The following is a 23,039-nucleotide window of genomic DNA, read 5'->3' on the forward strand; positions in this document are numbered from 1 at the left end:
CCTAATACTTGTTAGGTTGGATTGAAGGGACAAATGTCGGGACAATACACCAGGTGGGAGCAGAAGCCCATAAATTATTCCTACCTTAATTCTGCTTCTAATCAATGAAGACCAAGGAAGATATGCTGTTTCAAAGCACAGAAGCCAAAGGATGGGGAGATCTATCCTGGAGGCTGAAGAGGTTAGGCCCTGAGATTTTGGGACTAGGGCAGGAAATAAAGGATAATTCGAAGTCCATCCCTTCCTCAAGCACTGCTTACCTTCCACATAAGAATCACAATGCTCACTTCTGAATCTCAGACTAAGAGCCTAGGTCCATATCTTTCCCATATTTTGTCTGGGGGTCAGTTTCTGACCCTGGGCCTTTCATCAACTCCAGATGTTTTCACCACTGGGCCCAGGTCTTAAAGATTGATGTATGTCTCTCTCCTCTTTCTTCTCTGGCCATGCCAAGTAGCCCTAGTGCTATTCCTGCCACAAGCCCCTGATTTCCTTGGCGGGAATTCCTTGGGATATTCTCAATCCAGGGGAAAGTGAAGATACGGCCCAGACTGGCACCTTCCCTTTAATTTTCCAATTCCAATTAGGCACTTGAAGTTCCCAGAAGAAAGCCATTCATTCCTACTGTTTTTTTTTTTTAATGCTTTCTGACTCAGTTCATCTAGCTGTTGTCCTTTCCCAATCCATCAACATTGGCCTTGAACACAGGAAGTCATCAATAAATGAATCAGATGGCTGTTGATACTGATTAATGCAGCAGCAGCTGCCATCCTTAAGAATTTGTTGAGCACCCACCATGTGACCAACTTGACTCCTTTTCTTCCTACTTAAGAACCATGGCTCACTGTAGTCTACTGTCCCCACTGGGCAAGTGAGGCCTTCTCAGGGACTGGATGCAGATGATTGTGTCTCTGGAGGGAGCATTTTCTTTACAATCATCCTTGAGCTCCAGCTACCAAGAAATCCCAACTAGACACTATTCACCCTATTCCTGGGATTCCCTGAGGTTGCCGGGGCCACCCTATGGCCAGCTAGTCTATAAGCCCTGACTTTCCATCCAAAGATGGACACTTTGTAAACCACAACCACAAGCCAGGGAAATCAAGGACAGGGCTTAATATGGCCTAGTGTTTTTTTCAGTCCCAGGAAAACAGAAGAATGCACTGTTCTTTCCTGACTTGTCCTTTTTTTCTAGGGAACTCCCCAACAACCTGGCCAGGTTCTTGCAGAGCTCAAAATCCTTACTGCTCTACTGGAAGGAGTTTGAGGAAATAATTGCTTGGTCTTAGATTTACTCTGGTTGCCAGTGGGACTAACCCCACTTCCAAGTTATAGGATTCCCTCCTTCTCTCTCACCTTCAATGAAGGGGGAGTCATGGAGACTAGCCTTGCCTCTCAACAGATTTCTCCATCCCGCCATGCCAGAAGCCTCTCCATAGGAGAGGACACAATAGCCCTAGGGAGCCCTCCACAAGACCTATCTGACTCACCTAGGTTGGGAAAGGGATAATATAAAGGGGAATAACCACCTCTTTATCCCTATTTCAGGGGCTGGAGAACCAGGAGGAAGAAAGGCTTGAGTCTGTATGTAACCTTTCTGAGCTGTCAATTCTTATCCTGATAAAAGGAGAGATTGGGATGCCCCTATAGAGGGCCAGAGAGGGCCAAAGGAGATACTAGGCCCTAGGAAACAGATTTCTCTGGGTCAAAATTCAGAGGAGCCGCCACAAAGCTGTCAATACATTCACTGTCTACTGTGCAGAGACCAACCAGACAGAGGGAAGAAGCAGGAGCTGCTTTCAGTATCCACCAAGGCAAGAAGAAAGATCATTTCCTGAGGACCCAAAGCCCTCATTTTCTATAGCTGGTTATTTGGGAGTCTTGGCTCCTGAGTTGTCTCTGTCAGTTGGTGGGGGGGAGGTCAAGATCCTGGTCAAACTGAAGAGGTTACAAAGGCCCTGGGGGCACAGCCCAGGGTCTGCTAATTACTCTGGCTGTGCTTCCCATATGTGAAGCTGTTAGGGCTAAGGGAATGAGAGTTGGTAGGAGATGATGCTTTGTCTCCAGAAGTTAGGGTTCCCCTTTCTGTGAGGCTTAGCATACTCTCTTGGGCACTTGGGAGCTGGATGGCCCAGGCTCCCCCCACTCCTGGGCTTGCAGACGCCTGTAAAATCTGGGTCCCAAAGGACCAGGGTTCTCTTACCGCTGCATGTCCCTGTTCCCCATCTCTCTCCCCTCTCCCAGCCATGCCCCTCAGCACTCTTCACAATCCTCACCCAGAGCTGCTCGCCCTTCATGCCATCACCAGCCTTCAAGGCTTCAGAGTAAGAGACGAGGCCAGCATGGCACAAGGAGGTTCTTGACACAGGCTCTTTAGTTGAGGGGGATGACAAGAGCAGAGGATGTCCCATAGTGTGAGTGCCGGGATCTCAGCCCATCTGGAGTCTGGGAGCCCAGAGTCACTTTCCAACAACACTGGACATGCTGCTGACCAGCAGTCTGACTGGCACAGAAGGGACAGAGCCCAGGGACGCCTCTTCCCTCCTCAACCAAAGAAAGAATGTTGGGTGGAAGGAAGGAAGGAGTGATAGCAACCCACAGGCACAACTAGAGGAAAAAGGCAAAGGAAAACCTGGAGCCAGCAGCCCCACGTCCCTGAAAAGACAAACGGTAACAGCTCACGACGGCCACGTGCAAGTACACCACTGGCAAAGGCCCATGCGTTGGCAGAGAGAATGCAAAATACCTTAGTTTTTTTTTTTTGTTTTTTTTTTGTTTTTTTTTGTGGGTTTTGTTTGTTTTTTTTTTTTTTCATCTAACAAACTAACACCGTTCAACACGGGGGTCAACAGAGGGGGTGGAGCCTTGTGGACATTTTCATTGCAACACCTGGTCACCCAAGACAGCCGAGGAACAGACGGACAGACAAACACATGGAGCTGTGGACGGGAGGAGCAGCTGGTTGGTTTTGAAGCCCCACAAACGCCAGTGATTTTTACAGCTTTTTTTTTTATCCTGGTTTTGTTTTTTGTATTGTGGTATTTTTTTCCTCATTTTGTTGGTTGCTTTTTGTTGCTGTTGTAGTTGCCGGTTGTTTGTGTGTTTTTTTGTTTTTTAAAAAGAAATCACATCTGGTCTTGTTTTCTGCAGACACAGGCACCGGGGGAGGGAGGGACGAGGCAGACACGAGCATGCTGACGTGGTGGGCGCTACCACCCGGCGAGTGGCGGCTCCGCTCCAATCACCGTCTCCGTCAGGATGAAACCACAAAAGGATGTACTGGTTCTGAAACACAAGGTGGGCCCTGTCACTGTACTTCACTGTGGTGTTTTAAGCAGGGGAAGACAAAGTAAGAGGGCCTCAGGCAGCACAGAAGCATGGGGCATTTGGGAGGGGATAAAAGAATTAGATGCCCATCTCCAATACTGCAGTGGTACTTTCTAGCCTAAAACTGTCTGATTCTGCGACTGTTCTCCCAAATCTTGATCCCATTTCCTCCTCTGTGCATTTGTCCATCAGTATTTTCCTTTTTCTCTCACTTTCAATCTCTCCTTATCTAATGGTTCCTTTACCATCATTTGTAAATAAGTATATACAGGTCTTCCTGATCCTTAAAAAAAAAAAAAAAACCTTCATTTAACCCCACCATTCCCTCAAGCTATTATCCTAGGACCCCTCTCCCTTTTACAGCCAAACTCCCAGAAAGGGCTGGTTATATTTTCTGCCTCCACTTCGTCTTTTGACACTTTCAAACATTCCCTTAGCCCTGGAAACCTCCATCTCCTTGGCTTCCATGACACTGCTCTCACTTGCTTCTTTGCCTACCCATCTGACCATGTCTCAGTTTCCTTTGCTAGATTATTCACTGTTTACCTGCCCACAAAGAAGGAGATGAGGGCTAGATAGACAGTTTTTTTAAGTGATTTACACAGAAACAGTAACTGAACCAGTGAGGGAACTACCAAGAGGACCAAAAGAGAGAACTGGACCCCATCAGAGTTTTAGGAGATTCCCACATTTTGTATACAAAGAATAGACAAATTTTGTTAATTCTACCTCTACAAAATCTCTTGCATCTCTGCTCGATTTAATTAAACAAACTAAACAAATAACTTAAGCTCTTACTATGTGCAAGGCACTGTGTTAGGTGATGGGGCTAAAGAGACATAAAGAGAAAATGTCCCAAGCTTTGCTTCCATCCTCCATGTCCATATCAATCCCCCTTCTCTCTACTCGCGCAGCCAGGATTCTTTGTCTGGTCCTTATCATCTCTTGTCTGGACTGCTGCAATAGCCTCCTTGTGGGTCTCCTCCTTTGTCAATCAATGCTCTACACTTGCCAAAAAGAAAGAGCTAAATCCCAGGTCTGACCGTGTCACTCTTCTACTGAAAAGTATTTGGTAGCTGCTCCCTGTTGCCTCTAGAATCAATACAAAATCCTCAGGTTGGTTTTGAAAGACCTATACAATGTGGTACCCACATACCTTTCTGGTCCTACTTCACCTTGCTTTCTTTTCCAGTTAAACTGCTCTATGAGCCATTCCCTATGGATCATATCACACTATATGTATCGAGGTGGTACAATGCTCAACTTGGAGTCGGGACGGCCTGAGTCTGGGCCCTGCCTCATCCTGTCTCACTTCATTCACTGTGTGACCCTGGGCAAGTGGCTAAGCCTCTCTGAACCTCGTTTTTTGCACCTGTAAAACAAGGATGATAACTCTACCTGACTCCCAGGGTTGTTGTGTGAGGACCAAATGAGATCACATATGCAAAGCTGCTTTGCCAGCCTTGAAGCACTGTAGAAATGTAGAAATGCTAGCTGTGGTGGTGGTGGCTGCTGTTATCCCTGCTAGTTGTTGTGGTGGTGCCTGCTATTATCCCCCTCTCTGGGCCGTGCCTTCTCATGGATGGTCCCCCATGTCTGGAATGCCATTCTTTCTCCTCTCTACTTCTTAAGTCCTTGGCTTTCTTCAAGGCTCAGGTCAGCCATGACCTCCCACACAAGGCCTTTACTTCCTTGATGCCTAGTTGTTAGGTTCCCTCTCCTCCTTGAAATGATTTTTTAAAACGTATCATGCATGTTCTCTGCATTTGCACCATTCACGTTGTACCCTCTGGAAGAATGCAAGTCCCTAGCCGGGAGGTTCAGTCTTTGCATCCCCAGCATCTGCCCAGTACCTTCTCCCTACTTTCTGCCAAACTGAAGAGCTGCCAAATTAATCTTCCTAAAACACCATTTTCATATTGTTCCCCCTTCCTCTTGACTCATGTCATGCCCATAGTTGAGGCTCCTGTCTCTCCTCTCTGTAGCAGGCTCCAAACTCAGCACCCTGCTTCTCGTCAGTCCCCTCCCTAACCCATGCTATTGCTTGAATCCTTTACCTAATGCACTCCCTTGGATCCACTCTTCAACTCAGAGGCATTCAGTGGCTCCTGACTCCCTACTGATCTTGGCATTCAGGGCTCCCCAAAACCTGTCTCCACCATACTTTATGTTGTTCTGCTACCCAGCTCCACTTTCCAGTCAAACTGGAAGAACTCTCGTGCCCCTGTCTGCCTCCTCCCATCTCCATGGACCTTACTCATGCCAGCCACTTCCAAGCCTGGAATGGACAGTGCTGTCCATCTCTAATCTATCAGGTCCCTCTCTTCTATCAAGGCCCGAATCAGACACTGCCTCCTTTATGAAGTCTGCCCTGACCAGGTAAAAGAACTCTGCCCAGACCCTGTTTTGCGTTTATCTCACTTTCTCTTATAATACAATTATTTGTATATGTCTTTCTTGCCTCATATGAAAATTACTTGTATCAATATTTCATGAATATTGTATACATTGTATAAATGTTTTATACTTTATTTCACTCAGTAATTGATTCCGTTCTGTAACCATAGTCCGTATTCTGTGCAGCAAACCTAAGCCTCTTCTTTGTCTCTGAGTGGAGAAGCCCGTGGGCTTCAGTCTTTCTACCACAAGTTAGACACCATCATTCAGTTTTCCTATTGATCATTTTTAATTAAAGAAAAACTATTGGGCTAACGTTTAGAAGTTCAATCAATACTCTCATAAAACACTCACTCGAAGGGAACTGTTTTCCTAGCACCACCTGCAAATCACTGTGCCAAGGAAGCTTGTCCCTCATAACCTCAGCACCTGAGAAACTATCCTTGGAGGCAGACAAGCTGACCTTACCCCATATTAGCCTCATCCTTGCCCAGTTAGAAGGGGTCTTATCTCATTCCCAGGCACCAGTGAGTCGACATCCCTGGTCCACTACCAATAGCCTCGGGCTGCAGCTGTGTCCCACACATCCACAAAGCCTTCCTCTAAGAGAGGGTAGTCCTGATCTCATGGGTGCGTATGGCCACTTTCCTTAGTGACCAATCATCTTGCCCTCAATTCTGCGATGTCACCAACCTCATAACCAACTGTATTCTTTCTCTGCCTACAAAGTCTTGTTCTTTGTTCAGTACTCCCCAAAAACTATAAAAGAGAGCTGTCCTTCTGCTCGGGGTCTTTTGGCTAACTGAGGCAGAGCCATTGACCCATTTTACTGGCAGGGAGCACTCCTGTTAATAAAAAGTTATCTTGCATGGAGAGAATTGCCTCAGTCTACCTTTGCTGAATTTTACTCACAACACTTATTACATACTCTTCCCCCCCAACAAACGCTATGGTGCAGCCACACTGACCTCCTTACTGTGCCTCAGACATGACACTCCATCTCTCACTTCTGTGACTTTTCGATGGCTGTCCCCCATGCCTGGAATGCTCTCCCTTCTTGCCTCCACTTCCAAGAATCCTCACTTTCCTTCCAGGCTCAGCTCAAGTGCCACCTTCTACAAGAAGCCCTTCCTGATTCCCCCAGCTCCTAGGGCCTTCTTCCCCCAAAAACCTCATTATTTATTTTGTATACATATATGTATACAAAAGGTGGTAGTGTTTCCTCTGGCTAAACTGTAAGCTCCTAGAGGGCAAGCCCTGTTTTACTTTTGTCTTTGTATCACCAGCACCTAGCACAATGCCTGGTACATAGTAGGTGCTTAATAAATCCTTGTACATTGACTGATGGATTGTAAACTCCAGGACCTATGTTAGAGCTATATTTGCATTTCCTGCATAGTGTTTAATAAATCTTTGCAGAATTGCATACAGTGAGTGCTTAATAAATGTCTGTTGAATTGAATTTAATGTTACTTTCCAGCACAGGAACCTGTAACAGCTTCTTGTTTCCTATTGTATCAAGTCCAAGATCTGCTACCTCCTTGGATCTGGACTGACCTTCTCTCCTTTTACTCCCCTAAATGGACTCTGTGCTCCAGCCAAACTGCCTGTTCTGACAAAGGCGTGAGCCTTTGCTTGTGCTGTTCCCTGGGGCTAGAATGCCCTTATCCCTTCCTTGTCACCTGCTAAATTGCTACCCATCTTTTAAAGCTCATCATGCAGGTCACCTCCTCTTTGAAGCTTTCCCTGTGAGGTCCCCTTCCCTCCAATGAGTAATGACTTTACTTCTCAGACCTTCTACATGGTGCTTTGTTTTGAAGAGTCCCTATACCTGACTGGTAATGTATATCACGGCTGTTTGGGATGGTGTCTGTAAGACTGTAATGGAGGATGGGGACTGTGTCTTATCAAAACTCATCATCTCCCCCACACTTAGTTCTACCCTGAGCAGGTCTTTAATAAAGGTCTGCTATGTTGCATCCTGGGTTGCTAAGTGGCGCAGTGGATAGGGGGCTTGGCCTGGGGTCAGGAAGGCCTGAGTTCAAATAAAGCCTCAGACATTTACTAGCTGTGTGACCCTGGGTAAGTAACTTAACCCTGTTTGCCTCAGTTTCAATATATCTAAAATGAGCTGGAGAAGGAAATGGCAAACCACTCCAGTATCTCTGCCAAGAAAACTCCAAAAGGGATCACAAAGAGTCAGACATGACTGAAAATGACTCAACAACAAACAACAGTATTGCATTCTAACACATGCTCTCTTCTCTAGCCAGAATGGCTTCCTCACTATTCTCTGCACGTACATGCACAAGGATAGGTCAACATATGGTCATTTGGGGAGAAAGAGAGGACTCACTGCTGGCCTGAATCCCTGGGGGCTTCCCATCTGGAGGCAGCATTACATACTGTAAACAGGCCTCACTCTGGAGTCAGAGGACCAGGACCTAAATCCCACTTCTAACAGTACCTTGAGCAAATCACTTAACCTCCTTGGGCCTCAGTTTCCTATTCGTAAGGTGAGGGGTTTGGACTGTATTCCAGATCTAGATTGATGATCCCCAAACTACCAGATTCTGAGGGTAGCAGACCAGTCCATGGTGTGACAGAGAAGCAAACAATTTAGGTACTTCTCACTCCACTCCGTGCATCTCATTCCAGGCTCAGATGGTCTATGTGATCAAGACCTCATCCTTGGGAATCTGGGTCATGGGACTGGGGAGTGGGGGAGGGGTGCTCACCTTCACTGCAGCGGGGCCACAGGTGCACCTGAACAGTGGAAGTGGACATTCTGCCACTTGCCATCACGGCGGTGCCAGACACGGGTCTCCTCTGACTGGCTGGTGCGGGGTCGGCCCTGCCCGTCAATGTACTGCGTGAGACGGATGTAGGCGATGCATGCGGCATCCTCACCGATAACGTGTACGTGGGGGTTCAGGATGGTGGTGTGGATGGGTTTGCTGTTCTTGGCTAGCACTGAAGAGGGGGAAGAGAAGGTGGAAGAACTTGCAGCATATGAAGAGCCCCTCCTGAAGCTTCCCACTCTTCCCTCCAATCTGGAAGCATACACTGGGGTACAGTCTGTAGGTAGAGGGGGAAGTGGGTACCATAGAGAAGGGACTATGGGAAGGCCCTTCAGCCCAGCCACAGCTCAGCTTTGGACCGGAGATGTGCTTGCCTCTATTCATCAGGGCCACCGTTGTTCATCCCACTCCATGGTACCCTCCTAAAGCCTTTCACCACTAGGTCAGCTTTGTTCTTCCAGGCACCCTGCCAAGGGCATCCCCCTCAGGATTGGCTAGTTTACTCCTTCAGTCCTTGACCAAGCTTACTTACAATTCTCAAAGTAGAATCTATGGAAGTCCATCCCTTCTACAAGGTTGCCAAGAGCTTCAGGTTCAAATGAGGTCAGGCCTGGGTCACAAATTTTCCTGCAGAACAAATATCAGATGAAACAGATGTGTCAAAGGGGACCAACGTCTTGGTCCTCCTCTTACCTAGACCCTGGATCTACCTAGGGGCATGACTACATTTATACCACTGGGAAAACCAATACATTGGGGAACCCCTACAGGCCCTTGATACTTTGCTTCCATCTCTGCCCAGCCACTTTCTCAACATTTTGTGTGCCAATGTGCCTAGGAAGCAGCTGTTAAGGACCCTGACAGCCCTGGAACACCACACCCCAATATGCTCTCGATGTGGATCATCCTACCTCCAAGTATACTAACTACACTTTTCTCTCCCAAAGGTTCAGGTTCTTCCTCCCTCCGACCCCAGGTTGGTCTGAAAGCCCACGGTGGTACTCACGCATAGGCCTCGAAGTCCCCGTTATTGACGGCCTCTATCAGCTGCTCTGTGATTTTGATGATTTCTTGCTTGCGAGCTGGAGGGGAAGACACAATCAAGCTTGCCCTCTGAAGGCCCAGCACCCCAGGGTGAGCCCATCAGCCTTAAGTGAGTGGTTAGCTCCCAGGGTACCTGCCTTCTCAAGTGTCAAGGCTTGTTGACCCTTGTTGACCAAGACCTCTCTCTAGCTTGGCTCCCACAAGCCCCCATCTACATCTCTAGCAAGATTCCATCCCTAGCCACACCGAGCTCGGTAAGAGCTGCTGAGTTCCATCTAGGGAACATGCCCCTACTTTGGATACCTCCCAGTCTTGGCCTGCTTGAGGTCAACATCGCCTGCGCCAATCCCACTCAAGTTGGTATAATATAAACAGGAGGTGAGATATCCCAGAAAGAAAACTGCCAACATGGGATAAGAGAAAGTACCACAGATTCAATAAAGTCATTTCATTTATTAAGGACTTACTAAGTACAAGACCCTGTGTGAGCTGGAGATACAGCAATGAAACAGCCCTTGCCCTCAAAAAGCTTACATTATAAATAAATACAGGGTAGGGTGTTAAGGGACTTGTATGGGGTGTGGGAAAGGAGGAAAACAGAGTTCAGCAATGTTGCAGCGGTGGGGGGGTGGAGCCATCATCTTTAGTGGGGGGGGGGGCAAGGGAAGATGAATGGAGGAGGAAGGACTCAGGCTGAGCCTTGAGTAAGAGGACAATCCTAGGCCCTAGTGGATAGTAGATATGGAAGGGCCCACAGAGGCCACGTAAGCCAGGGATTGCTAACCTTTTTGTGTCTTATGGGCCCTCTCCCCCAGCCCCCTACCCTGGCAGTCTGGTGGAACCTATCGACCTCTTTTCAGAATAATTCTTTTAAATAATTTAAATTTCAGTTAGAGGTTATTGAGAAAAAGATAAGTTTTTCCCATCCAAATTTATGGATATCCTGAAATATATCTGTGGTCCCCTAAGATCCATCAAGTATCAATGAGGAAACTGAGGGCACCTCAGGCAACAGGTTGCACATTCTTCCTGAGCTTCTTCCTTTGCCAGGGCCTCCCCACAGCTATTTTCTGCCCCTGTCCATTGGCAGAAGAGCCCTGAGCACAGGCTTGTAGAAATAAAAAGCCACAAGGGAGAAACTGTGCCACTCGTGGATGCCGGCTCCAAGCCACTGCCTTGTTAATTATGCAGAGAGAGCCTGCTGGGCGCACAGCCAGCATGGGCTCTTCACAGCAGGCAGCCAGGACTTAGAAACGCAGGCCCCAGAGTGTCCAGCTCATGGCGACAGCTTGGTACCTGGTGCTATAGGCCAGCCCTTCCACACTGATGCGGTCTTGGGGAGAACCCTGCCAGCTTCAGTAGAAACAAGGCCAAAGCCCAGGCACCTGCTATCTCCCTGCCCTAAGTCCACTCCTGCCTGGGCAACAGCACAGGCTTCTGGAGCTGGTGCTGGACACTGGCTTTGACATCTGGGACAACACATTTGTCTTTCTGAGGGTCAAATAAATACTGATAATGGTATGTATACTGTGTGGGTGTGTGTGTGTGTGTGTGTGGGTCTGTAAACGAATATGTGTGTGTGTCTGTATATGGGGAGGTGTCTGTATATGTGTGTGTATAGGGGGTATATGTGTGTCTGTATATAGGGGGTGTGTGTGTCTGTAAATGGGTATGTGTGTGTTTGTGAGGGATGTCTGTACGTGGGTATGTGTATGTATATGGGGGCATTGTGTCTGTATACAGGGTGTGTGTGTGTAAATAGGTATGTGTGTGTCTATATATGGGGATGTCTATATATGGGTATATGTGTGTGTACTCAGAAAATCACACAAGAATCTCAGAGAGGGATCTCAAAGCCCATCTAGACCAAAATGTTCCAAAATGAGAAACACCCCCAAACATGACCCCCACAACCACCAAGTGGTCATCCAGCCTCTGCTTGAAGACTTCCAATGAAGAGGGAGCTCACTCCACTTAGGGACAGCTTTAAGGCTTAGAGAGATCTTCCTGACACTGATCTCCAGTTCCCAACCTCCTTCTGCACCCAGACCACCCAGCCCCTGAAAATTCAGTGTAGTTTTTGTCTTGCTTTTTTAACATGGCTGACATTATGATATAGGAGTTTCTTGTCTGGATAATTCACAAAGAAAAGAAAGTCAGGAAAATCACTAACCTATTATCTTAAGTCATAAAATAAATTTTATTGTTCTACCTTCCCCCACATCTTATTAATCCACTGTCTCCTGAGAATGTAGACAGCTAATAAAATAACATTTACAGAGAGAGGTGGAGGGGAAGGGAGAAAAAGAAGGGAGGGAGAGGAAGGGAGAGAGGGGGAGAGAGAGGGGGAGGAGGAGAAAAGAGAGGGGGAGGGGGAGAAAAGAGAGAGGGGGGAGGGAGGGGGAAAAAGAGAGCGGGGGAGGTAGGGGGAGGAAGAGAAACAACTGAACACGTTAGATAGAATCAGTTGGTCCAATCTTCTCATTTTACAGATGAGGAAACTAAGAGCCCAGAGAAGGGAAGTGACTTTCCCCAAGGTCATATGGCCAGACAGTCTACCTTGAGTCCATATGTGAGGGAAGGAAGGAAATAAGCATTTATTAAGTGCCTACGTTCATTTGATCCAACCACCCTTGGAAGCAGATCCTATTATTTCTTCCATTTTACAGATGAAAAAACTGAGGCAGAGATTAAGTAACTTGCCCAGGGTCATACAGCCAGTAAGGTCACATTTGAACTCAGGTCTTGCCTGGCTTCAGGCAAGGAGGAAACTCCATTGCACCATCTAACTGTAAATGTGACTGTCTCAGGGCAACCATGCATGTGGGAGCGTGTGTGTATGCATATGCTGTGTGTGGGGAAGGGGCTGGGTAATAAATGTGAAAGTGTATTTGTGGAAATGAGTAAATATGAATGAGCATTGGATTCAAGAACATGAGTTTGAAAATTCTGGCTCTGTTCCTTACTACCTGTGTCACCAGAGATGAGCTAATCTCTCCAGGCCCTAGTTTCCTTACTGGAGGAAGGACTTCACTGGCTCTCTAGCCCAACTCACACCCAAACAGAAGTCCCACTATAACTCACCCAATAAGCGCCTATCCAGCCTTTGCCTGAAGACCTACAATGATGGAGAACCCTTGACTTCCCAAGGCAGTTGATTCCATTTGAAGATAGCTTTATTGTCAAGAAGCTTGTTGTGAGACCAAACCTAAATTTGTCTCTTTGCAAACATCCACCCAATGTTCCTAGGTCTTCCCTCTGTGGCTAAACAGAATAAATCTAAACTATTCATCTACAAGATAGCCTTTCAGACATTTGCTAAGAGCACCCCAGATTCCTCTTTTCTTCAGCCTAACCATACCCGTTTCCTTCACCCAGTACTTACATGGCACGAATTCAAGGCTATTCACCATTCCATTTGCCCTTCACGGCTCTCCACCATATCAACGTCCCTCTTAAAAATGTGGCACTAGGACTTGAACACAGTATTGCCGATGTGTTCTGACCAGTGTGGAATAAGGTGGGACTATCACTTTTTTATTCCTGGAAGCCATGTTTCTCTCAATCAGTCCAAAATTGCATCAGCTTCGGGAGCTGCCTCATGGTGCTGTTAACCAGGCTATCTCCTCCTTAACCTTCCACAGCTCAGCTGAAACCTCTCTCCAACCAAGGTGGCTAACAACCTCATTCTACATGAATCTTGCCTTGATCTGACCTCTTTGCAGCAGCGAGACTTGGCTAACGTTCCCCATTACAACCCTTCTTTTTCTTGGCTTTTGTAATATGGTTATCCTGCATTTCTTCCTGTGTTTCTCTGGCCACTCTGGCCTGAAGTGAATTGTTTCCTCCTCTTGCCCCCAACTTTGGCTCCCTCTCACAGTCCATGACCCTGTTTCCTTTCTATGCTTTCTCTGAGAGCTCATGAATTCTTATGACTTCACCTCTATACCACCTTCCTTCCTCTCTCCTATACAGATGACTTCCCTGACATTTCCAGCCCTAACATCTCTCTTGAGTGCCAACTGTACATTTCCAGCTACCTGCTTTATAGCACCACCCAGCTGTCCCATAGGCACCTTTAACACACAATGTTCAAAGAGGAATTTATCATCTCCTCTTCCCCATCCCAAATTAGGTAGAAACCTTTGCTTTATCCTTTTTCTTTACCCTCTTTATTTAAGTCCTGCCAATTCTTCCTCCAAAAAGGCTCTCATAACTCTCCCTTCCTCTCCATTTCTATACCTTATACCTGAGTTACAATGGTATCTTTTCTGATCTTCTATATGACAGGCTCTCCCTATCCTAATCTATCCTTTGCATCACTCCTCTTTATATAAATGCTTATGGGGACCTTACAGGTAGATGATTTTTAGGCTCAAGGTCCCTTCTTTGTGCCAGATGTTGGCTCTGGACAAATTCAGCCCTGGGCTCCAGAAAGACTGTCCACCCAGGGTCAAAGGGAGCAAAAGCACATTGACCTCTCTTCGACATCACCCACCATCATAACACCAACTGAATCCAGTGTATGTCATTTTAAGATTTAGAGCTGGAAGGGACCAAGGCACTTGGTAGGCATTCTGGTCCAACTTTCTAATTTATGGCTAAGGAACTGAAGGCCCAGAAAAGGGACATTTGGCCAAGATCCCACAGGTAGCAATGATCACAGCAGCAGAGAAAGCTGAAAAGGTCCTTATGAGTCATCTGGTCTATACGGCTCATCTGGTGGATGAGAAAATTGAGGCCTAGAGAAGTAGAATAGTTGGTCCAAGGTCACAAAGATAATGGAAAGCTGAGCTAGAATTTAGACTCAGATCCTCTGACTTCCAATTCCACTGTTCTTGCTTCTCCAACCATGCCCTTGGCAAACCTGAGGTATAGGTGGTGAGTGCAGCCTGTCTTCTGCATGTCTCCTCTGTGACTGGACCGCAGGCCTCTAGAACCCAGGGTCAGGTTTGCCCAGAGCCAGAGCACAGAACAAAGGACATAAGGGGAACTGTACCTTCCTCTAGGTCAGATGGTGGTGGTCAGAGCACAAGGATACCAACCACTAGCCGTGTCTCCCAAGCCCAGCCTCCCCTCTCCACAAAATTTAACAAAAACCTTACTAGCCAATAATATCACTTGCATTTTCCACATATATTATCTCTTGTAATTATCACAAACCTAGGAAGTTTTCAGGACAGGCATCACTGTTCCCATTTTAGAGATGAGAAAACTGAGGTTCATACAGATTAAGTAAATTATGTAAGATGACACAGCTGTCAGGACTTGAACTCTGGTCTTAACTTCTAATTTAGGTTTTTGTTGTTTTTTCCCATGAGTTTTGGGATGGAGTCATGTTGATTTATTTATCTTACTGGCTGCTTGATAGAATGTAAGCTCATGGAGGGCAGAGAATGTTTGTTTTGGGGGAGGGGTTTGTCTTTGTAATCCCAGTGCCTGACCCAATGGCTGGCACATAGTGGGCACTTAATAAATTTTGAAAGCTTCAAGGAATGGAATGTCTGGGCCCCATCACCAAGCTTTCCCAGAGGAAACAGCCTTGTAGTCTGCCACGATGGTGGAGGGGCCAATTCAACACACTATGCCTCTGGACCTCACTCTCTTCACCTCCCCCCACCAGAAAAGGGGCAGTGGTTGGGTCAGAAGTCCTATAACTATGGGATTTAGAGTTGGAATGGGCCTTTGAGATCATCCAATCCAAACCTTCATTTTGCAGAGGAGGAAAGTAAGTCGAGGGTCCCTGACTCCAAAGTCAGCTGACTTTCTGCTATACCTTGTTATCCCTTTGTGAAACCCTGAAGGTCTTCTCCTCCCAGATCTTTTTTTTTTTTAAAGAGGTCATTCTTTGCCTCATTTCTCATTAAGACTTAATCAGTGAATGGGTGTTGCCTCAGCCAAACTGAGACCTGTTAAGGACCTCAGCTTGAGAAGGTCAAGGTTCCGCCACTGCATCCTGGGCCATCTCCAGTCATCCTGATAGATATCTGGCCACTGGACCCAGATGGCTTTGGAGGAGAGAGTGAGGCTGGTGACCTTGCACAGCCCTCTCTCACATCTAATTCACTTGTATGTCATGGTATCACCTCCCTGATGTCATGGTCTTCTTCAAGAATGAAGGACAAACAGCAGCAACCTCTAATTTATAGATAAGGAAACTAAGGCCCAGAAAGGGGAAAGGTTCCAGAAGGGGCTCCCATCAATCAATAAGCATTTATTAAATACTGACTGTATACCAGGCACTGTGCTGCTGGGGATACAAAAAAAAAAGCAAAAATCATCTCTGCCTTCAAGCAGCCTACAGTCTAATGGGAGAGAAAACATGCATACATCAGAACATACAAGACCATTAAAGAATGGTTCTAGCAGCTGGGGAGCAGCAGAGTGCTCCTGGATGAAGGGGTGATTTGATCTGAGGAAGGGAGGGATTCTAAGTGCTGGAAGTTGGGAGGGAAAACATTCCATGTTTAGGGAACAGCCACTGAAAAGGCATGGAAATGGGTAATAAAGTGTGTGTGACCAATAGCAAGGGGACCAGGATATTTGGAATGTAATGTATGTGGAGAAGTATGGAATACAACAAGGTGGAAAAGCTAGGAAGGGGCCAAGTTGGGAAGGGCTTTACATGCCAAACAAAGGACTGTCATTGATCCTGGAGGCCACGGGGAGCCACTGTAGTTTATTGGAAGAGGGATGACACGGTCAGACCTGCAATTTAGGAAAATCACTTCAGCAACTGAGTGAAGGATGGATTGGAGTGGGAAGAGGTTTGAGACCAGGAATCCAATTAGAAGGCTACTGTAACAGTCCAGGCAAGAGGTGATGAGGGTCTGAATTGTGGCGGCAGCTGTGTGAGTGAAGAGAAGGGGACAAGCTTGAGAAAAAGAAATTGTAAGATTTGGAAACCGATTAGATATGGGGGAGGAAGAGAAAGAGACAGGGAGACACAAGAGTGAGAGACAGGGAGAGAAAGAGAGGGAGAGGGGAGAGAGAGGGAGAGAGAGAGAGAGGGGGGGGAGAGAGAGAGAGAGAGAGAGAGAGAGAGAGAGAGAGAGAGAGAGAGAGAGAGACAGAGAGAGAGAGAGAGAGAGAGAGAGAGAGAGAGAGAGCAGGAAGAAAGAGAGAGAAAAAGAGAGAGAGACAGGAGAGAGAAAGAGAGAGAAAAAGAGAAGGGGGGGTTGAAGATGACACTAAAATCGCCCACCTTGGGAGCATGGTGATGCAGGACTGCAGTTCAAGACATAGACCAGGGCTAAAAAATAGATTTTGGTCACCTACATAGAGATGATAAACATAACCTCATCATCAGAATTCTGGAATAACCAGCATTAATATAAAGCACTTTAAGGTTTACAAAGAGCTTTGTTTTGTTTAAACGTATTATCTCATCTTATTCCCATTTTACAGATGAGTGCACTGAGGCAGAAAAAAGTTAAGTGACTTGCCCAAGGTCAGACAACTATGAAGTGTCCAAGGCCACATTTGAACTCAGGTCTTCCTGACTCAAAGGCTGACTCTATTCACTGTGCCACCTAACTGGAATGAAGGAAAAGCTGGTGGGAGATGATGCTAAAGGGATGTAAGATGACAAAAAGAGAGAAGAGGGCACTGTCCACTAGTGAATGGCTTCAATTTTTTCCAGTAAAGTATAAGGTGAAGTCCTTAGCTGGGAAAAAGGGAGGGTATGAGAAATTGGAAAAGCTGTTGTAGTGAGTGGTACAGGGAATTAATGAGGGAGGAGGAGTAGGATTGCCTTGCTGCAGTGAGGACCCAGGCATCCTGAAGCTTGGCTACAGCCTGGAAGTACTGTGGTGCCTATTGCCCTACACCCAGGCAAGTCAACCAAGCCTTCCCACCAGATGTACACAAAACCCACTTAGGGCAAAATCAAGTGTCAGCCCCTCCAAGCTTCAAGAACTCTAAATCCAAGACATTTTCTCCTCATTATAACTCTAAGGTATTCACCATCAAGGCATCAGACTTGTCTGGGACTGTGCTAGAGAGGTCCAGGGCAGGTAGCAGGCCTTGTCCCATCCTAGCCAACTTTTATGCCTCTTTTCTAGGAACAAATCTCTCTTTTTTTGGGGGCGGGATATGGGGGAAGGCAGGGCAACTGGGGTTAAGCGACTTGCCCAAGGTTGCACAGCTAGTAAGTGTGTCAAGTGTCTGAGGCTGGATTTGAACTCAGGTCCTCCTGACTCCAGGTGCTCTACTCACTGTACCACCTAGCTGCCCCCCAAATCTCTCTTAATATTCATTACACACAGCACAGTTCACACCATTGCCCAAAGTTCAGTTCACACCACTGCTCAAGGTTCGGTTCACACCATTCCTCGGAGTTTAGTTCAACCATTGCTCCAAGTATCTTTAGCGGCTTTCCCTTGCCCAGCACATCAAGTATAAATGCTTTTGGTCTGACACAAGGTCCCCCACAATCTGGCCCTTCCAGTCTTCTCTCATTTTATCCCTCTCCACTCTAAGCTCCAGCCAAACCAATCGATCAGCCAACAGGGAATTAGGAAGCCCCATATGGGCTAGGCACTGTGCTGGGAACAGAGATTACAAATACAAGTGAGCAAGTCCCACCCCCAAGGAGTTTACCTCCTCACCACACAGAACTATTCTCTCTCTGTAATATTCTCCTCATTTTCCATAGTATTCCCTATGCCTTCTCTCTCCTTCTTTGCCTGTTAATTCCAATCATCCTTTAAAGCCGCTCCTCCCCTATTGCCACCTCTTCCAGGAAGCCTCCTCTGCTTCTCCCATCATCGATGTTCTCTCCCTGTTCAGATACAATGGAGCCCTTTATTCAGCATCTCTTTAATGCACCCACCATACATCTGTGTGTACTCAATCCACCTATACATGCGTTTTATCTTTATTCTCAGACCCATGAGCCACTTTGAAGGAAGGGGTAGGTCATATCTAAAATTTGTATGCCTCCCCCATACCCAGAATGGTCCTCAAACAATAGGTATTTGGTAAATGTTCTGTGAATTAACTTTGTTGTTCAGGACACCATTTTGACAGGAAAACCAGAGTCCTGTAGAAATTCCTCATACAATACTTAGGTGCTTAATAAATGTTGGTTGAATTAAATTCATTGTTGAGGACACCACTTTGACAGGAAAGCCAGGGTACTATAGAAACTCCTCATACAACAGGTGCTTAATAAATGTTGATTGAAATTAAATTTGTTGTTCAGGACATCATTTTGACAGGAAAGCCAGAGTCCTATAGAAACTCCTCATACAATAGATGGGTGCTTAACCAATGTTGGTTGAATTAAATCCACTGTTGAGGACACCATTTTGACAGGAGATCCAGGACACTCTAGAAATTAGATGGAATCATGGAAGCACTAGGGAAGAGGGCAGGAATTGTTTTACTTTGGTCTTCCTACCCCTAGTACCTAGCATAGAGCTATGGTATATAGTAGGTACTTAATAAATACTTGTTCATTGATTGAACGAACACTGGATTCAAGGACCTGAGTTCAAAAATTCTGGCTCTGCTACTTACCACCTTTGTGACCACAGTTAGGTTAATCTCCCTGAGCCCCAATTTCCTTATCAGGGGAAGGGACCTCACTGGCAATCTACCCCAAACCATACCCAAATGAAAGCGCCACTATAACCCACCCAAAAAGCATTCGTGAAACCTTTGTTTGAAGACCTACAATGATGGGGAACCCTCTACTTCCCAAGAGACAGTGGATTCTATTTCAGGTTAGCTCTAACTGTTAAGAAGCTTATCCAAAGATTAAACTCAATTCGCTTCTTTGCAACATCCACCCACTGTTCCTAGTTCTTCTCTCTGAGGCTAAACACAGTAAGTCTAACTGGTCCTCCACAAGACAGTCTTTCAGACACTTGCAAACAGCTCTCCTGTTCCATACTTTACTTCCAACACTGGCAAAATTTTCTCCAGCTTACTTTTCTCTAAGCCAGTTCTGGACTTTTCCTTTTCCTTCTAATCGGCCCTACCCCTGGTCCCACACCTTTCTTCCTCTTCTAGATACTTTCACTTTGTCTTTTAGCTCTCTCTGGGCCTGAAGCCATATTCTGCAAACTTTGAACCAGGAATTTCAAGGCTCTCCACCCCACCTATCTCCTCAAACCTCCAGCTGTCAGTGGGTAGGAAGCAATATTCTACGTTGCCTGAGTGCGCTCCATCATAACCCTGGGTAAAGGTTTCTTGGTATAAAGGAAAGTGAGTCATGAGACTAATCTGGGTAAAGTCTTGAAAACGGGGCCAAGTATGAAAAACTGCAAGTCCCCGTGGGGGAGCCCAGAAGGACACCAGCTCCAAAGAACAAGAGGAAACACTGAGCAAGTCACTTAACATCTCTAAGCCTTGGTTTCCCGATCTGCAAATAATCGTTGCACCTACCTTATTGGGGTGGGAAGGTCAGATGAGATAACGTGTGTAAAGCACTTTGCAGATTCTGAAGTACCATCTAAGTGTTATCTGTTATTATCATAGAAAAGACACTCAAGAAAGAACAGGCCAGTGCAAAAAGGTAGTTGGCCAGGTGGTGAGATCAGGCTAAAGTTGTGAGCCACACAGGCCAGTGAGGATCAGGAGCACGGGATTTTAAACCTTAGAGATGATCCAGTCCAACCCCTTCCATTTATTGACGAGGAAAGTGAGGGTCCCAAGAGGGGAAGTGATTAAGGCCGCATGACTAGTAAGTTAAGAGCCAGGATCTGAATCCAGGTCCTCCAACACCAAATTCAATGCTCTTTCTACTACACCACACAACTAGAAGATTTATTTTACTAATCCCTAAACGTACTTAAGGGACCTCCTGGGAAAAGACACCTGTGCTCTGTGATTGGTTCATTGTGTTCCCTAAATTTCTTTACAAATTCTGTCCTTTCTATTACCTTCTTTCTCTTATATGATAGAGACTCCCTTCAAAAGTCCAGTCTCTACTTGAGCTAAGGAGAAACATGGCAATACCCATAGACTTCTACAACAGGGGTGTCCAACCTCAGGTTATGTTAGGGCCGCATTAAAATAAAATAAGTATTCGAGGGCTGCACCCAGAACAAAAAATACAGTACGCTAATAGAAAGTGGGGGAATGCGTGTCAGCAACACGACAGGCGAAGGCACGAAGTGCCAAAGCAAACACAAAACAACAAAGCCACAACACAACTGTACAAAGGTAGGAGTCTGCCTCGTACAGACGGAATGCATCCCACAGATGGATTGAAAATTCCATGCGATACGTTCCGTCCATAATACTGCTTAAAAACACCAAAGAAAATTAACATCAAGGAGATTATTTATTAGTGATGGAATTTAAAAATCTAATACACATTCCATGCAAATCATTATTTTACTTTTTTGCTCGTGAAAATTAAAACCCACAAGCAAGGGCCGCATAAAAATCATACTGCGGGCCGTATTTTGGACAGCCCTGTCCTAGAAGGTAAAAAGGTGGAAGAAGCCTCAGAGATCACCTAGTCCAACCCATACCTAAACAAGACTCTTCCCCACAATCCACTCCAAAAGTAGTCCTCCAGCCTTTGCCTGAAGACCCCCCGTAAGGTCCTCACCCCCAAACAGCTCCCAAGGCAGCTCATTCCACTTTCCTCAAAAGATTAGGGAGCCTAATTATTTTGGATATCTTCAATTGCTAGGTATCAAATTGTTTAGATACCTCTAAACTCTTGGGAAGATTTTCTTTTATCAAGCCTAAATATATCTCTTTGCAATTTGTACCAATCAATCAACAAGCATTTATTGTGCACCTACTACGGGTCAGGCATTTTGCTAGGTGCTTGGGGATGCAAAGGCAAAAGTGAAACAAACAATGCCTGCCCTCAGGGAGCCTACAGTCTATGGGGGGTGGGGGGAGACAAGAAGTGCAATACAAAATGTGTACAAAAACCCACCTTTGCTCCTAGCTTCCCCCAGGCTCGGCTGAATGAGGACAAAACAGTGGTAGAGGGATACTAAACAGGGTAGCCTAAGAGCATTGAGGACTGTAAGGCGAAGCCTCTTTGTAGGAAGAATCAACAGCAACAGGTAAGTTAAAGAGTGAGGCCCTAGACCTCAGGGACAGGTACAAGAGCTGGTTCCTTTCCCATTCAGGGTTCCGGATTCCTCATAGTTCTAGCCACACTGGCCTCAATAGAAAGCGCTTGTGTAGCCTTTTAGGGCCCCACAGATTTCTCTTTCTTCTGTTTCTAAGCTGTGACAAGTTCATTCCTAGAGAACTGAACCACCTCCATTCCCCAGTATGCCTCCCCTCACTCCCTCCAAATCTCAGGTCACCTCTTACAGGAATCTTTACCCAGTTAATACCAGATTTTCCCTAATTCACTACTCCTAACCCCAAACAATACAATATATCTAAAGTATTTTAAAAACTTAAAGTTGTATAAATATGAAAACTTAAAACTATATAAATGTGAACTGTTAGTATTACAGGCAGCATGGGACAGGGGAAGGAACACTGGTTTGGGAGTCTGAGGGCCTGGGTTCAAATTTTACCTTTGATGCTTACTGTCTATGTGACCTTGGGGAAGTCACTAAGCCTTCATGAATATCTGTTTTCTCTCTTGTAAAATGCAGAGATTGGCCTCGATGGTCTCTTAGGTCCTTTTTAGCTCTGTCTAGCTCTATAATTATTATCTTAACTGCACTCGCTACACTTATAGGTAAGGTACCCTTGGCTTTCCCTAAAGTCAACCCTAGAGCACGCTCTTAAAAGTTAAGTACTATGTCTGCCCCTAATGCTGAATCTCCAAAACACTCCCCTCTAAGGAATGGGTAGGAATTCCTAGTTCTGTGACAGAAAGCCTGCCTCAGACGATCCTCAGGCAGGCTCTCACTTCCCCTTTGTCTTTAGCTCAAAAAGACAGGATTCAACTTCCTCCTCCCCCCAAACACAAGTTTCTGTGCAGAGAAACCCAGCCAAGGTGGCAGAGCCCTGCCGGCATTCACTCTGGAGTGTTCTGGTGAAACAGACATGGCGTCTGGCGCCAGGACGATGCTGAAATGGCCCTTTCAGCCAGCCCTCTCAGCAGGCCTGGGCTCAGAGTTTCCCCTGCCATTCTCCTGGAGCCCCTCCCCTCCTCTCTGCCTCCTAGGAGCTCAGATGCCAGTCTGTCGTTGCAGATCAGCTCTTGGAGGGACAGAGAGCAGGTCTCTACTTCCTCCTGTATCTCCTCCTCTATCTTGGGCTGCTGCAGGCCCACCATCACCAAGCCTGCCCTCTGGCCATCTCTCTGCTGCTTTATCACCTCTGCCACGTCTCTAGCACTCCAGGAGACCTGAGCATCTCGGGCACAGAAATCCTATTGCTTTCCTCATCCTGGAGGTGGAACAGACTCATTCCTCTCCCTGTGGGCAGCCAGACAACCGACCAAAGCTCTCATCCCTGCCTGGAATTCTGTAACTTTCCATGCATTTCAGCCTCATTTCTCTTTGGTGCTTTCCCCTCTGGAAGGCTTAA

General features: G+C 46.3%; 1 protein-coding gene across 4 annotated transcripts in view; it reads right to left on the minus strand.

The window, feature by feature from the left end:
* Window positions 1–627: 627 nt before the first annotated feature.
* The window catches only part of CAMK2B (calcium/calmodulin dependent protein kinase II beta), a 312,498-nt gene continuing 290,086 nt past the window's right edge, over window positions 628–23,039 (minus strand). For all 4 annotated transcript variants that reach the window (XM_036748942.1, XM_036748941.1, XM_036748940.1 and 1 more), the window contains 4 exons: window positions 9,532–9,607; window positions 9,058–9,152; window positions 8,463–8,697; window positions 628–3,285 (listed from right to left, as the gene is read on the minus strand). In XM_036748942.1, the coding sequence (XP_036604837.1) occupies window positions 8,465–8,697; window positions 9,058–9,152; window positions 9,532–9,607 (404 nt within the window). In that variant the 3' untranslated portion in view covers window positions 628–3,285; window positions 8,463–8,464. The remainder of the gene's footprint in view (window positions 3,286–8,462; window positions 8,698–9,057; window positions 9,153–9,531; window positions 9,608–23,039) is intronic.

Source organism: Trichosurus vulpecula, chromosome 3 (genome assembly GCF_011100635.1).
Source record: "Trichosurus vulpecula isolate mTriVul1 chromosome 3, mTriVul1.pri, whole genome shotgun sequence".
NCBI classification, from domain to species: domain Eukaryota; kingdom Metazoa; phylum Chordata; class Mammalia; order Diprotodontia; family Phalangeridae; genus Trichosurus; species Trichosurus vulpecula.